This window comes from Triticum urartu, chromosome 6 (genome assembly GCF_003073215.2).
Source record: "Triticum urartu cultivar G1812 chromosome 6, Tu2.1, whole genome shotgun sequence".
Lineage (NCBI taxonomy): Eukaryota > Viridiplantae > Streptophyta > Magnoliopsida > Poales > Poaceae > Triticum > Triticum urartu.
Window position 1 is genome coordinate 140,235,244 of NC_053027.1, and position 16,785 is coordinate 140,252,028.

The window sequence follows — 16,785 nt, forward strand, 5'->3', positions numbered from 1 at the left end:
AATGTGGCAATTGCTTAACATGATTCGGACAGACTTAAGCATCGCTAGGACTGAGAAAATCTCATCGCAGTCAACACCTTGAACTTGTCGAAAACCTTTTGCGACAAGTCAAGCTTTGTAGATAGTAACAAGTGTGAACTATTGGTGTTAAATCACATGGCGATGTGAACTAGATTATTAACTCTAATGCAAGTGGGAGACTGAAGGAAATATGCCCTAGAGGCAATAATAAAGTTGTTATTTAAATTTCCTTATATCATGATAAATGTTTATTATTCATGCTAGAATTGTATTAACCGGAAACTTGATACATGTGTGGATACATAGACAAAACACCGTTCTCTGGTAAGCCTCTACTAGACTAGCTCGTTAATCAAAGATGGTTAAGTTTCCTAACCATGGACATGTGTTGTCATTTGATGAACGGGATCACATCATTAGGAGAATAATGTGATGGACAAGACCCATCCGTTAGCTTAGCATAATGATCGTTAAGTTTTATTGCTATTACTTTCTTCATATCATATACATATTCATTTGACTATGAGATTATGCAACTCCCGGATACCGGAGGAATACCTTGTGTGCTATCAAATATCACAACGTAACTGGGTGATTATAAAGATGCTCTATAGGTATCTCTGAAGGTATTTGTTGGGTTGGCATAGATCGAGATTATGATTTATCACTCCGAGTATCGGAGAGGTATCTCTGGGTCCTCTCGGTAATGCACATCATAATAATCCTTGCAAGCATTATGACTAATGAGTTAGTTGCGGGATGATGTATTACAGAACGAGTAAAGAGACTTGCCGATAACGAGATTGGACTAGGTATGAAGATACCAACAATCGAATCTCTGGCAAGTAACATATCGATGACAAAGGGAATAACGTATGTTGTCATTACGGTACGACCGATAAAGATCTTCGTATAATGTGTGGGAACCAATATGAGCATCCATGTTTCGCTGTTGGTTATTGACAGAAGAGGTGTCTCGGTCATGTCTACATAGTTCTTGAACCCGTAGGGTCCGCACGCTTAACGTTCGATGACGATTTTTGTATTATATGAGTTATGTGATTTGATGACCGAATATTGTTCGGAGTCCCGGATGAGATCACGAACATGACGAGGAGTCTCGAAATGGTCGAGAGGTAAAGATTCATATATTGAATGATGATATTCGGACACCGAAAATGTTCCGGAGGTACCAGGTACATATCGGGTCACCAGAAGGGGTTCCGGACATCCCCCGGCAACTACATTGGCCTAATGGGCCAAGAAAGGGACAGACCAGCCCCTAGGGGACTGGTGCGCCCCATGTAGGCCAAAATAAGGGGGAAGGAAGAAGAGAGAAAGGAAGGGGAGCAATTCGGCCTCCCCTTCCTTCTCTCCTTCCTTCCCCCTCCGGATGAATATGGAAGGGGGAGGCCAATTTGTGAGGCGCCCAAGTAGGATTCGTCCTACTTGGAGCGTCCCCTTGGCTGCCTCTCCTCCCCTCCAACCTATATATATGGGGGTGGGCACCGCTAGAACACACATCAACAGTTGTTAGCCGCGTGCGGCGCCCCCTCCATAGTTTACGCCTCCGGTCATATTCATATAGTGCTTAGGCGAAGCCCTGCGCGGATCACTTCACCCATCACCATCACCACGCCGTTGTGCTGACGGAACTCTCCCTCGACACTTTGCTGGATCAAGAGTCCGAGAGACGTCATCGAGCTGAACGTGTGCAGAACTCGGAGGTACCGTACGTTCAGTGATTGAACGGTCGAAACGAGAAGAAGTTTGACTACATCAACCGCGTTGTCAAACGCTTCCGCTTTCGGTCTACGAGGGTACATAGACACACTCTCCCCTCTTGTTGCTATGCATCTCCAAGTTAAATCTTGCATGAGCGTAGGATTTTTTTAAAATTGTATGCTATGTTTCCCAACAGGTCTGCTTTGACCATACTGTTAGCGCGTGCCTCCCTCCAAACCTCTAGGCGGACGTGCATTTTTCTTTCTTTTAAAATGTCGGGCGGTTCATAAAGAATTAAATAATGTGGGACAAATGACAATCGCCTTGCAAAAAGACGAACAACAGTTGGTCTTCCTGTGGGAAAAACCAAGCCAAAGTTGGCAAGATCCTCCTCCTCTTTTTAAAAACACGACGATGAACACGGCCAGCCAACCAAGAGATTCGGTGGAGGGGGTAGGCGAGGCGAAGCTCGCTCGCTCGTGTCATCGTGTGCAGCCGCTGTTTTTCTCCTCCCTCTTGTTATAAAACAAGCCTCGGGCCGCCACCTTCCCCCGCCCGCCCGCCCGCCTCCGCGAACGAAAGGCCAAACCTCTGCCCCCCTCCTTGGCTCCTCCTCCTCGTGACTCCCTCCTGCGGCCCCTCCCCCCTCCCTCGCCGGTCAAACCCTAACGCGCGCACCCACCCACCCACCCGTCAATCCCTTCTCCCATGGCGGCGCTCTCCGTGCCTCTCCGCACCGCGGCGGCCCTGTCCTCGTCCGGCGCCGGATCCCGCGCCGCCGCCGACCCCTCCAAGGTATCCGTTGCTTGCCCCTTCACACACGCACACTGTCTGTACGCGTAAAGCCCTAGAGGTTCCGTCAAAGGGCTGGCACACGCGGCACCGGTGGGTTGATGCGAGTCCATTTCCGCGTCTAGATTTGGTTCCCGTCGTAATTCGCTCGAAAGTGTCATCTCTTCGGTGGTGAATTCAGCCATTTGAGCGGGTTGGCGCCGCAATACGTCCTACGGGCTGAATTGGGTTCAAGCGGCGCGTAGGACTTAGGTTCCCTGCTGTTTAGCACCTGTTCCGTGGAATTTAGCCGAGGCAACCCTATTTATTAACTCTGAATTAAGGTGTGGATTTGTCTGTATGTCAGTAAGCGTTGCTGTAGCTCCGTTGATTTCCACCTTTGTTTGGAATCTGTTGTTGTGTTATTACATCGCCAGAAGCCTCTCTCCTTCTCCTTTGATGGATTTTATGTTAGTCCTGAACTTTTTTGTACTCATATTGACGGGACTTGTCTGCTGTGGCATAGGTGTCATGCGTGAGGAGCACCCGCTCCGCTCATTTTGGCTGCAGCTTCCCCTCCATTGCGGCTTCCTCTTCATCGTAAGTGCCTCTTTCCGATGCATAATTCACATTGCCTTGTGAACTGTATACCAAATTAGGATGTACTGCATCTAATTCGTGTATACTATAAAGTGCCAGGAACATTGAGCCACTTAGAGCTATAGCTACACAGGCACCCCCGGCCGTCCCACGTAAGTTGTTGGGCTCAGCAAACGTTGCAGCTTCTAGTGGCATTTGATTATTTTATAATCTTTACCCTTTTTGTTTTTCTCTGCAGAATATTTGAGTGGAGAGAAGACGAAGGTTGGCATCAATGGTGAGCCTCTTGTATACATAACTGATGCAAAATACTGTTGCAATCTAGATGAGACAGATTAATCCTTGCTGGTTGCATCTTTTGTCCAGGATGCTTAAGCCATGTTCTTTTGTTTCATAATATACTGTGTTGACAAAATAAAGTAGTTTAAGTATCATCTTGTAAGGTCTTCGGAACATATTTTTATTCCTCAGATGATCACACCAGGCACACATAGATAGCTTATATACATTGGTATTGTACGAGTCAAAAGTAGATGAAGTAATAATTCATATGCATTTTTTAATGTTAGCCTGTTGTTTTTATTACTGCAGGGTTCGGACGGATTGGGAGGTTGGTTCTGAGAATTGCAACCAGTAGAGATGATATTGAAGTTGTGGCTGTCAATGATCCTTTCATTGATGCTAAGTACATGGTAAGGAAATAATGCTATATGCTTTGCATATTTTGTGCTATGAGATCTTCTACACCTGAAATTTATAAAGTTAAAGGGTCGAACTCATGGTTTTGCAGTAGTTAGTTCTTTACTACTTTGTACGAAATTGATTCAAACCATGTTGCATAGTACTGGCATACCTTTTGTCTGTGTGATAGAGACCTCATGAATTTAATGAGTATTCTTTTTTTAGTTAATATAAATGTAACGAGGTAGTAATTTTGTCTCCAAGATAACTCGCACACAAATTATTCCCATTCAAATATAATGTACTATCTACATATCAATGAGTATGACAGGTGTTTGTGTGGCATACTCACAGTCATTCATCACTCGTGGTATGAGTGCTTATCTGGCTCACACTTCCAAACCACTGTCTCCTACCTTCTGCGATCCCCCTCCTTTTCACCGCCACCTACTGCTCTCTCCCATCCCCGCACAGGCAGGTGACTCTGGAAATGGGAGAGACCGGTGGGCATTGGTAAAGAGGAGTTCCAGTGCAGAAGGTAGAGGGCAGTCGACATTGCTTTCATTAAGGTAACATGAGCTAGAGAATGCTCTGATACCATGAATGATGTTGATGTATTTTGCCACATGAACGATTCCCGTGTGCAAAGTACATGTCAATGTTGGAATGAGCATGTGAAGCTAACAAGCAGCTATAGGAGAACTATTCTGTCCCACACCCCTGGTGCGGATTTCCTTGAGGACTTTTGCTGATAACAGGTGCAAAGTACCATGTAGCTCTGTGTCGCGAGGTAGCCAGGAGAAATGATAGTTCTCATAGTACCATTTAGTCCGGTGCCAAGTATCTTTCCTGTTAATTCATTCACAATATGTTTTGCCTGTGTTTCACCTTCATGTTGTATGTGACAACTTCTTCAGTCAATTCACAAAATCTTGTTTATAATGCACTGTATTTCTGTATTTCAAGCACATAAGCATTGGTTAAGCATCCAATTTTATGCAATTGGGATTCCTATTTTTTTCTGTTAGGTGCCATGACAAGAATCATCCAGTGGGATGATCTACTGCATTGGAATTTGGCAAATTTAATTCTGCCATTATATTTTTTTCTTCACTGTAAAATTAACAAGTCTGTATTTGCATGTGGTGTAGCATTTTGATGTGCTTTTCTTTGGTTCGAAGTTAATGTTCCCTTTTTTCCAGGCCTATATGTTCAAGTATGACTCCACTCATGGCCCCTTTAAAGGATCCATCAATGTTGTGGATGATTCAACCCTGGAGATCAATGGGAAGAAAATCACTATAACAAGCAAAAGGTAATTATGCCAGGGTTAGCCGATTGTCTGCCATGTTTGTGCAGTTCATGTAAATGCCATGGTCACTGAATATACACGACATTTTGTCCTGAAATAAGTACAAGTGGAGCAATGAAGTGGCCAAAGTAACATTATTACTACCTTCCGTCCCACAATGTAAGATGTTTTTGCAAGCTTCCGTCCCACAATATAAGACGTTTTTGCAAGGACTGAGGGAGTACTTAATAACTGATTCTTAAAAACGCATGTTTTTGCACATTCATACGGACATATAATATCTATACCAGCGGAAGCTTGCTGTGCATCTGGTGTACTGCGTATTTCTTTTCATACTCTGGTTCTGATATTCATGTCAGTTGTGACTGAACTTATACTTCTGGGTTGTGGCTTTTGTCAGTTTTTTCTTCTTCAGATCCTTTATTTTGACATTTTTCGCTACATGCGTATTGAAGGATTTTAATCTTTATTTCTCAATTTTCAGAGATCCCGCAGAGATTCCTTGGGGTAACTTTGGAGCTGACTATGTTGTTGAATCTTCTGGTGTTTTTACAACCATCGATAAAGCATCGGTACACTTGAAGGTCTGTATACCATTTCTTTCGTAATGTTGTCTAATTAGCGAACAATATGCCTTTTGCAATGAACACCTGTGTTGAGCCTTTTGCTACCTTGTTTATATAGGGTGGTGCTAAGAAAGTGGTGATATCTGCTCCATCCGCAGATGCTCCCATGTTTGTGGTTGGAGTAAATGAGATGAGCTACGATCCCAAGATGAATGTTGTTTCTAATGCAAGTTGTACCACTAACTGTCTTGCTCCTCTTGCCAAGGTAACTTTTTCCCCATTCCTTATCCTGCTGGTTTTCAGTTTCCTTGACTAGTATTTACTAACTGCCAAGTTAATTGCACAATACGATCACGATAAACTGCTCTGTATTCTCGAAAAAACCTGCTCTTGATGATTAATCTATTCTACCGTCCTCATGATGCCCATGAATCATCATGTGCAGGTTGTTCATGAAGAATTTGGCATTCTTGAAGGTCTAATGACAACTGTTCACGCCACAACAGGTTTTTGTCTCATGTTCTGTAACTTATCAGTTCTCACAAATGGAGACTAGTGATTTTGCAGTCTTTGTGGAGTATTTGTTACTTTCAAACCAGGTGTCATAGCAAGCTTGTTCTTCTGTGTCCAGCCACCCAAAAGACTGTTGATGGTCCTTCAATGAAAGATTGGAGAGGAGGGCGTGGTGCTGGTCAAAACATAATTCCTAGCTCCACTGGTGCAGCAAAGGTAACTTGAGATGAAAGCATATCATGTGTCTATTTACGATTTTCGTTGTTGATTGACTGATTCTATTGTCCTGTAGGCTGTTGGGAAAGTTCTCCCTGAGCTAAATGGAAAGCTTACTGGCATGGCTTTCCGAGTTCCAACACCAAATGTCTCTGTGGTTGACTTGACCTGCCGGCTTGAGAAAAGTGCCTCTTATGATGATGTGAAAGCAGCCATCAAGTATGCAGAACCATCACATTTTTCATGCTCATTTCCTTATTACCTGTTCAGCTCTTTACATTTCATAGTTTCAGTTTGGCTTGTCTTGTTAAGCAACTTGTTAGCTTATGTAATAGTTACCAGTATTTTGAAGATTAACAGAATGCTCATGACACTTCTGAGCAAAATCTAAGATGCATATCCGAACTGAAAATATTTGAACTTAGGAAGTAGGAGCTGATGAGCAAATATGTCAAAATACAGTTAAATTCTTTTGCACTTACAAAAATTATACTCAACTCTTAGCTTGACAAGAATTATCTGTTACTCCCTCCGATCCATAATAAGTCTTGCAGTTTTGAACTAAGGTTAGTTCAACCTTAGTTTAAAACTGCGACACTTATTTTGGATCGGAGGGACTTAGTAACTTGAACGAGCTTCTCCTGCTAATGTATACTCCCTCCGTCTGAAAAAGCTTGTCCCTCAAATGGATGTATCTAGCACCAAGTTAGTGCTAGATACATCCATTTGATGGACAAGCTTGGGACAAGTTTTTTCGGACGGAGGGAGTAGAACCTAACAACTGTATGTGTCGATGTCATCATGTGTAACACTGCTTTCACTATTATCAACCTTACTCGAATGCACTGTGTTTCAGGGCGGCATCAGAGGGTGCACTGAAAGGCATTTTAGGCTACACAGATGAGGATGTGGTATCCAACGATTTTGTTGGTGACACAAGGTAAGAATCACATCTGCTCGCATGGTAACACAATATGCTCTGCACCCATAGTACCAAAAAATCACTCCTTTCCCCGCGTCTCAGGTCAAGTATATTTGATGCTAATGCTGGCATGGGGCTGAGCTCTTCCTTCATGAAGCTCGTGTCGTGGTACGACAACGAGTGGGGCTACAGGTGAGTGTCTGTTTCTCTCCGCATAAAAGTTCTTTTCCCACATTTTCAGATCTTTGGTTAACCAATGGGTTCTCATTTTCTTTTGCTTCAGCAACCGGGTTCTTGATCTCATCGCCCACATGGCTCTTGTCTCCGCCAAGCACTGATCACCCCCGAGTGCTACTAATAGGCTGCAATTTTGCCGGTTCTTTTTATTTTCAGAATTTATTATTGCCTTTGTTGTGCCTTTTGAGCACAGGCAGAAATGGGTACTCGGATCCATGACTTGCTTGTAGCAGTGGATGAAATTTACACCGTAGCGTTATGAGCACGTCGTGGGATTTGTTGAGCGAATCTCATTTGTATCGGTGGTTTGATTTGTTGCTAAAAGAAATCACAAATTGTCCCCTTTGGACTTCTCATGTAGTACTATGATTCCTTCCTATTTTGTTTCCACAACTTATAGATGAATTTATCCAAGTTTAACTCTCGCATGTCATCTGAACCTATTTTTGCAATCATTTTTGGTTGCACATAGCAAGTGGATGTCTGTGGTACGTGGTCACGGTAGACGATTGAATTAAGTGGATGGATCAGTTTGCATCTGGTCTGCATATCCTGCTTGTCTTGGTCCTATTCCGCGCATAGGGTGGGGATTGTTGGGCAAAAACGCACCCCTTGTGCTCATGGTGTGTTGTGGAGGTGGAGGCGGCAGGAAGGAGAAGATGGCGGTAAGGCGAGGTTGGATGATGGGGAGGAAGAAGAGATGAAGACCGGAAGAGGACGGCCAGCCCAACTACCATCCCTAGAGCGTAGACGTACGCATTTGCCCTGCATCCATGCGTGGCGTGTGGAACAAGAGCACTCGAAAACTCTTCTCTGTGGTCATTCGTCACGTGGTGGTGCTGTATTTACGGTTAGGAGCTGATCGAGTGCTACTGGCTTATCTCAGACACGGTCGCTGAGCCTTTTGTGCCTCTCCACCAGTTACCTCTGAAACCCCCCATCTCCTTCATCCGCTCGAGTATAGGTGGCGATAAAGCGGTCACGCTGGGCATTCGGTTCCACTGATCGGTTCAGTGCTTTGGGTAATTGAGAAGTTTGGGCCTTTTTTGGTTCATAGGGCAGGAAAATTATAGAAATAGAAAAGTCATAGAAAATGAGATGACATGCATCTCAAATCCTATGAGTAAAAATATGAAGAGTTGTTCTTTGTTTCACATCATAGAATTTTTTTCATTGAGTCTAGGTTAATGTTTATTTTTCTATGAAATATGGAGGATAGAAAGATTTCCTCCATAGGAATAAGATTCCATTCCTACAAACCAAAGAGCTTTATAGGAATTTTTTCTATAAAAATCCTACCCTATGAAATTCCTACAAAATTCCTCCAAACCAAATGAGGCCTTGGTCTGTTGACTTGTTGGTTTCTTTCAAAGGCAACAACTGTGATTTTGGTCCACCAAAACATCGGTTCGGTCCTTGTAAGAACGAGCAAAGCTGATATGCGAGAAATCAATGATGAAATTCGGTGCGCCGTGCCCTCCATGAAGTTGATGCTTGCCCTCACCCTTGCCAGTCGCCATCATAGATGGAATCCTTGCTTTGCCATCATCCGACCCATGCCGCTTCGCCACCTTTGTACCCGAGGAAAGGCATACTTAATAGTTGGTGTACACCACGGGCTGCGGTATGCCGATTCGAGATGCCAGGATAGAACTTTTGGCGACACCGATAGGGATGGAGGGAGGGCCACCCGTAACTCAGTCCATGCTAAGGCTTCCTCGAGGCCAAATGTTCGTCGAAACGGGTTATTCCAATTCCCATTGTGGGTCGTCAAGGCAACCAAAAGCATCAGATCTGAGCATCTCACAAGAGTAGTCGGGAATTCGACATGCAACGGATTCCTACCGAGCCACGGGTCGAGCCATAAAAGGGTACCTTCTCCATTGCCTATGGAGGTCCTAGTACCCAGGCAAATCTCATGCTTGATCGATCTGGGAGATTTCTAGAACCACAACCCCTCCCATCGATCGCAAGTCAAAAGAGGGCGGTAATGCCGATATTTAGCTTTTATAAGTTGTAGCTATAGCCCCCCCTCATCCCTAAGAATCCTCCACTCACCGTTTCATGAGGGTCACATTCATATGCCAGATGGCGGAATATGCAGACCGTCTGGTCCTTAGGGAAACAAACATCTGCCCTCTTCACTATATGGTATTTCGTGCACCCATTGGCCGCCTGCTAGAAGAAGCGCGACAACTCCTTGAAGGAGTCAATACATGGGGAGGCTAGAGAGGCAGGAGTCAATGAACACATATTTACTCCCTTTAAAGATGAACCTCCCACACCATAGCTCTGCCTTCGCCTTGACCCACCCTACTAGCGGTCAAAGTCTTGGATCAGGGTCGTAGTGGCAAAGATGGTATCCCCAGACATGTGATTGGGAAAGAGGACAACCCGCAATTACGATTGTCCACAATCTGCTGCTCCTCCTTGGGCGGATAACCCAAAACAACAACCTCACTCTTATCGAAGTTGATCTTGAGGCCCGACACAACCTCAAAGCAGAGAAGAAGGGACTTAAGATTGATAATATCTAATATAGACCCCTCCACCACGATCATGATGTTGTCCGCATACTGGAGGTGGGTCACACAACCTCTAGGGATAATATGGCTAGCCACACTAAGATAGCCACCAAGGGGTCAACCACAAGGTTAAAGAGGAGGAGATTGGTTCCCCTGCCTCACCCCATGCAAAAATCTAAAACATGGGCCCACTTCCCCATTAATAATGATGGCCGTGCTACCACTCACGACGATCTGCATGATTTGATTAACCCAACGATCCTCGAACCCCCTCCGCTCAAGAACCCGGTGGAGGAAGGACCAGTCCAAGTGGCCACATGCCTTCTCCGGCTCTAATAAACCCTTACCTCATGAACAATCCCATGAAGTTCCAAGATCCAATGATGAATATACCACCCTTCAAGGAAAGTCAACTGGTAAGGATGCGTGAGGTGTCCCACCAATATGGTGGACCGTGTCACGCAAACCTTAGCAAAGATCTGCTGGAGGACGTTGATCATCGTGATCGGCCAAGGGACAAATATCCATGGCTTGCACTAATTTGGGGATCAGGGTAATAACATGGAAATTCAGGTGAGACATGCCAACATCCCAACATGGAATTCCTCGAACATTTGCATAATCGCCACCTGAAGATGCTCCCATGTTTTCTGGGAGAAGGTTACCAGAAGGCTATCTGGTCCAAGCACTAAACTAGCCTTCATCTCCATATTCGTCTGGATAACTTCTTCCGACATGAATGGAAAGGTGAGTTCCGCATTCTCGTCAGCCAAGACCATGGACCTAGCTGGCTAACAGTCTACAACTAACACAACCCCAACACGGGGTCCCGCGGTGAAGAGATCTATAGAAGAGTAAATGTGGGTGGAGATATCTCTGGCATCATCCAAGAGGACGTCATCCACCCATAAGCACTTGATGTAGAACTTCCAATGCCGCCCACTCACTATGGCATGGAAGTAGGCGGTTCTCCATGCAGAACCCAATTCTCTTGACTCCTCTACCGCTAGAAAACCATCTCACCTTTTAGATCTCCATGAGGGAAGCCTCAAGGGTGTATTGCTGAAGCCACTCCTCAGTGGTTAGGCTGACCAAATTAGACACCACATCAAGCGACTGAATCTGGCCTAGGATAGCACCCTTACCCTGACGCCGTTCAGCCCCTACATTTGCACCCCAACCCCATATGAAATGGTGGGATACATTGGCTTAGTTGAGTTGAGCCGCTTTCCATGAACCTTGACTGGAGAAGCCACAAGTTCTCAAATTGGAAGCGGTTCAACCGAGGGGGTGATCCTTCCCCAAAGAGGGAAGGATGCCAGAATGGTCTGAGCCGATCCTGGTAACTGCTCGCAAGGAGCAGAGAGGCAATGCCACTTTCCACTCAACGAGACTAGGACTCAGTCGAATACACTCCAGATTGGGTCAGCCTGGTTACCAGGATCGCGTAGGTGTGGGAGGAACCGACCTCCGTTGCACCCTGCCTCTGATTCAGGTGCCCTCATATCCGCTGCAGATGCGCTGCCGGAATGGCTGCCAGATCTGAACAAGGTGGAGGGAAGAGGAGGGGATGGGCAGTGGAACAGAGAGGTCTAGAAGAGTAGACTTTGAATAGGGTTTGTCGAAGTGGGGTATTTGTGGGGGCCCGGGTGATCTAGCGTTGGCCTGATCGGACGTGCCAGCCACATCCGGGCCTCCCCATGTCCTCCATAGATACGGGCTGAGTTTTTTTGGGGGGGGGGGTGCCGGACAACACAGACGTATAAAGCCTGTTTGGGGGGGGGGTTGGGTTGCAAGAATGTGATCGCTCACTGAGCGGGTTGTCCGCTTGGACATATAGGGACGGTTTGAGAGTTCCAGCTGTAGATGCTTTTAAGCCTCAACTTTGTCTCCTAGTCGCCCCTCCCGGCAAAATTCCGTGTTTTGACCCTTTTCCGAAACCTATTCGAGATCTGATCCTAGGTTGATTTTTTTTCGAGATCTGACCCTTTTGCTACCGCCAGAGTCCATGGCGGTAGGGTCTAACAGCCTACCGTCAGGGACTTTGGTGGTAGGAAACACCGCTACCGCCAAATGGGCTGGTGGTAGCCTGCACAACCCTACCGCCAAGTGGCGGTAGGCACGAGCACGTACTGTGTTCAATACTTAGGAGGTTTTTGGCGGTAGGGCATGCGACCCTACCGCCAGGGTCCTTGGTGGTAGGCTGTTATACCCTACCGCCATGGTCCCTGGCGGTAGCAAAAGGGTCAGATCTCGAAAAAATTTCAAACTAGGGTCAGATCTCGAATAGGTTTGGAAAAAGGGTCAAAACATGAAATTTAGCCGCCCCTCCCCTCCCCTCCTTAGGCCGTCACTGCTGGAGCTGTTGTCGCTGTCATATCAAGCACGTTTTCTTTTCTATCGACACAATATTTTTGGCAAGTACAAAATGCCTACCTAATGCAATTAGATACAGCTTAAGATACGATGCACTGAAATACAGTTACTCCGTGTATATACAAGAGGCAGGTAAGCAGACACTGCTCCATTGCACCCCCGCACCTCCAAGTAATCAAGGAATAATCTCAAGTGCAAGCCATGGCGTACAAAATCACCATCGGTTCTATCTTGATATTGGTACTCCTCGTGTCCTGTGGTAACCACATGACTACATTTTGCTAACACTTTTCTTCTATATAATTCCTATGCGCCTGTTAGGCTCCCGCTACAATATTTCTCACACAGGATCAAGGGTACAAGAATTCCGGCTGATTTGGGGTTCGGCGGAGGAAGAAAGGGGGATCGGGAGAAGAGAGCCACCGCCTAGCCAGTTACATCAACGCCACCCCACGCAGGAGGGGAACCGGTGATATTTAACCCTAGCGAGTGGTGTCCCAGACTTGGGCCGTCAGCCGGCTGTTGGGCTTGACTTGTCGACGGGGCTGTTTCGGCCCAGCGGGTGCAACAGTAGTCGAAGCCCCAGCTTCGGTGGTGATTGGGCCAGGGGGAACGGAGGCCGTAACACCCCCTCCTCCTGGAGACACAGCTTGCCACCAAGCTGGTGCCCAGGGAAAATACTGCTGAAGCTCTTTTGAATCCTCCCAGGTCGCGAACTCTGGTGGTTGATCGGTCCAGCGCACCAACAGCCGAGGCACTTCCGAACGGCCGCGTTGCATAGTCCGGCGCTCCAAGATCTCCTCTGGAACTAGGCTTGCCGCTCCTGTTACCGGGAGCTGGTCTTGGACTTGTTCCATTGGCGGGAGAGCTTGACGCAGCTGAGAAACATGGAAAACCGGGTGTATCGAGCTGGAGTCTGGGAGTTGTAGCTTGTATGCGACCGCGCCAATGCGTTGAAGAACCTTGTACGGCCCGAAGTAACGGAAGGCCAGCTTCTGATTGGCACGAGTGGCCACCGAGTGTTGCACGTATGGTTGCAGCTTGAGGAAGACCCAGTCATCGATGACGAACACCCGATCAGATCGACGCTTGTCGGCGGAGTCCTTCATGGCTTGGCGTGCGCGGAGAAGATGCTGACGGATCAGAGCCTCCATTTGCGCATGGTCTTGCAGCCAGTCCGACAAGTCCGAGGAGGCACACGCGACTAGGTCGATGATGCCGAAGTAGCGAGGCGCACGCCCGTAGAGAACCTCAAATGGAGTGGAACCCAGAGCAGAGTGCGGTGAAGTGTTGTACCAAAATTCAGCAAGAGGCAACCAGGCATACCATTTGGTAGGGCACACGTGAACAAAGAAGCGAAGGAAGGTCTCAAGGCACTGGTTGACCCGCTCCGTTTGTCCGTCCGTTTGCGAGTGGTGCGCCGTGCTCATCCGCAGCTTGGTATGAGTGAGACGGAACAGCTCCTTCCACAGGGTGCTCGTGAAAACTGGATCCCGGTCAGAGACAATGGACTCGGCAGCCCATGGAGCTTGTAGATGTGAGCCACAAACGCCTGCGCCACTTGGAAGGCTGTGAATGGGTGGGATAAGGCGATGAAGTGGGCATAGCGGGAGAACTTGTCCACAACCACTAAGATGGAGTTGCAGCCAGAGGAGCGGGGAAGACCCTCCACGAAATCCATTGTGATCATTTGCCATGCTTGGTTGGGTACCGACAGTGGCTCCAGGAGGCCGGGGTAACGGACCTGTTTCGGCTTGGCTTGCTTGCATATCTGGCATGCCTCCACGAAGAGCTTGACATGGTGTTTCAGTCCAAGCCAGGTGAACAAGCGCCGAACTCGTCGGTAGGTTGCATTAAATCCAGAGTGCCCCCCAATTGCTCCTGTGTGTAGCGCATCCAGTACTTGTTTCTGCAAGTCCACATTGTCACCTAGCCAAATGTGCCCATGTTGTCGAATAATGCTTTCCTGTAATGTATACCCATCAAGGTTGCCTTACTGTGTGGCCAAGTGAGCCAGCAGGCGTTGAGCCACAGGATCGCCCTCGTACCCTTGATGGACTGCCTCAAGCCAGGCTGATACTGCAGTGGTAATAGCTGCCAAGTCGCCCTGGGGGGGCCCTGGTACACGCGAGAGGGCGTCTGCAGCGCAGTTGTCAACTCCTTTTTTGTACACAATGCGGTAGCGCAGTCCCAATAGTTTTGCCATTATCTTTTGTTGCCACGGAGTGGCCAGGCGTTGATCTTCAAGGTGGATGAGGCTTCGCTGATCGGTATGCACAATGAACTCATCATTCTGGAGGTAGGTTCGCCAGTGATCAACTGCCATCAGGATCACCAAGCCTTCCTTCTCATATGTGCTCAGAAGCCAGTTGCGTGGCCCCAACGCACGACTCAAGTACCCGATCGGGTGCCCATCCTGGGAGAGTACTGCTCTAATGCCTTGATCTGATGCCCTATCTCCAGCTCGAAGGTTTTTGTGAAGTTGGGTAGTGCCAGCACCGGCGCAGTAACCAGCACCTGCTGAAGGGCACGGAAAGCACCGTCTTCGAGGTCTGTCCAGCGAAACACGACACCTTTCTTGAGCAAATCTGTGAGTGGTCGACTGGTGATTGCGAATCCTCGAACAAACTTGCGGTAATACCGTGCCAGGCCTAAGAACCCACACACTTCTTTGATATTGCTGGGCACATGCCACTGCTGAACGGACAGAATGTTCTTGTGATCTGTGCGAAAACCATCCCCACTGATTTCATGGCCCAAGTAGACCAATTTTGGCTGCGCGAAGGAGCACTTGCTAAGCTTGACCTTCAGGCTGTGTTTCTTCAAGAGTTGGAAGACTTGCTAGAGCAGGCTGAGATGCGAATCCTCGTCTTCGCTATGTATCAAGATGTCATCTATGAAAACCAGCACGCCCTTGCGAAGCAGTGGTGATAGGACAATGTTCATGCCTCCTTGAAAGGTTGATGGACCTCCCGTAACACCATATGGCATCACCTTGAATTCGAAATGGCCGTGATGCGTCTTGAAAGCCGTTTTGTGCTCATCCTCCGGCCTCATGTGAATATGATGGTAGCCTGCTCGTAGGTCCAAGCTTGTAAACAACCGGGAGCCTGCCAAGTCGTCCAAGAGTTCCTCGATGACTGGTAAGGGGTAACGATTCTTGATGGTTACCGCATTGAGGTGTCGGTAATCGACGCAGAATCGCCAACTGAGGTCTTTTTTCTGCACCAGCAAGACGGGAGATGCGAAAGGGCTCACCCTGGGCTGAATGATGCCCTGTGCTAACATCTCGGCCACTTGCTTCTCTACGTCATCCTTCTGTGCTGGGTTGTGTCTGTATGGGCGCAGATTCACTGGACGTGCTCCAGGAACCAGCGGAATCGAATGGTCAAAAGCTCTCTGTGGCGGCAACCCTTTTGGCTCTTCAAACAACACGCCATACTACTCGATGAGATTCCCAATTGCTGCCGGTAATGGGGGCTGCTTCATATCTTGTACAGTAGCACATAGTTGGACCACCCTGGTGACTGCCTCTTGCTCGAGCAGGTGGTGCAATTCCACCCCTGAGATGAGATCGCATCGAGTAACATCAGCACGGGCACCGCAGAGGTGCACGGGAACTCCGTTGCATTGGAAATCCATTGTTTTCTCCAGCCAATGCACCCGCATCGGACTGTGGCAAGCCAGCCAATCAATCCCCAATATCACATCATAACATCCCAGGGGCAAGACTTTCATGTCAGTGGCGAATTTGACCCCCTAGGAACGCCATTCGCACTTGGGTATCTCCAGGTCACTGCAAAGAACACCTCCAATAGCGACGCGCACAGATAGTGGCTGGCGCGCGCTCTGGACCCCTTGCATATGATGAGCCAAGGTCGAGCTGACAAAGCTATGAGAGGATCCAGAATCCACCAACATCAAAACCTCTCGGTCCTGCACCCAGCCGTGCAACCGCATTGTCATGGGTGATTCGGCACCTTCGAGGGCTTCCTTGGACAGAACACAGCAGTCTGCTTCGCTCGATGCTGTTTCCCTTTGCTCTTGCTCGGTAGGCTGGCCTTGGAGCATTTCAAGGATCTCTTCAACGACATGTAGTTGTACCGTAGGGGTGCACCGGTGCTCGCGACTCCACCGCTCGCCGCAGGTGAAGCAAAGACCCTTGGCACGACGATAAGCACGAAGAGCCGACAACTTGTACTCATTAGAGGTGGACTTGTTGTTGTTGTCGTTGTCGCGGCGATCCTCTTGTCGCGCATCCGGTACCCCGACACCTAGCTTCGGCGGGGGTAGTGGAAGCGGCAGCGCCGTGCGCGGCGT

The 16,785-nt window shown here is 47.7% G+C and overlaps 1 protein-coding gene across 2 annotated transcripts; it reads left to right on the top strand.

Annotated features, from left to right (window-relative positions):
- Window positions 1-2,297: 2,297 nt before the first annotated feature.
- Window positions 2,298-7,978, top strand: LOC125517338 (glyceraldehyde-3-phosphate dehydrogenase GAPCP1, chloroplastic-like). 2 transcript variants are annotated; one of them, XM_048682534.1, is made up of 14 exons: window positions 2,298-2,541; window positions 3,044-3,117; window positions 3,217-3,269; window positions 3,356-3,394; window positions 3,709-3,809; window positions 5,001-5,113; window positions 5,595-5,694; window positions 5,795-5,941; window positions 6,122-6,182; window positions 6,308-6,405; window positions 6,482-6,624; window positions 7,262-7,345; window positions 7,430-7,519; window positions 7,611-7,978. In XM_048682534.1, the coding sequence occupies exons 1-14, from the start codon at window positions 2,455-2,457 to the stop codon at window positions 7,663-7,665; spliced, it is 1,245 nt and encodes a 414-aa protein (XP_048538491.1). In that variant the 5' UTR covers window positions 2,298-2,454; the 3' UTR covers window positions 7,666-7,978. The 2 variants fall into 2 exon arrangements, with proteins under 2 accessions (XP_048538491.1, XP_048538490.1); XM_048682533.1 differs by having other exon boundaries at window positions 2,302-2,541; window positions 3,211-3,269.
- Window positions 7,979-16,785: the final 8,807 nt, after the last annotated feature.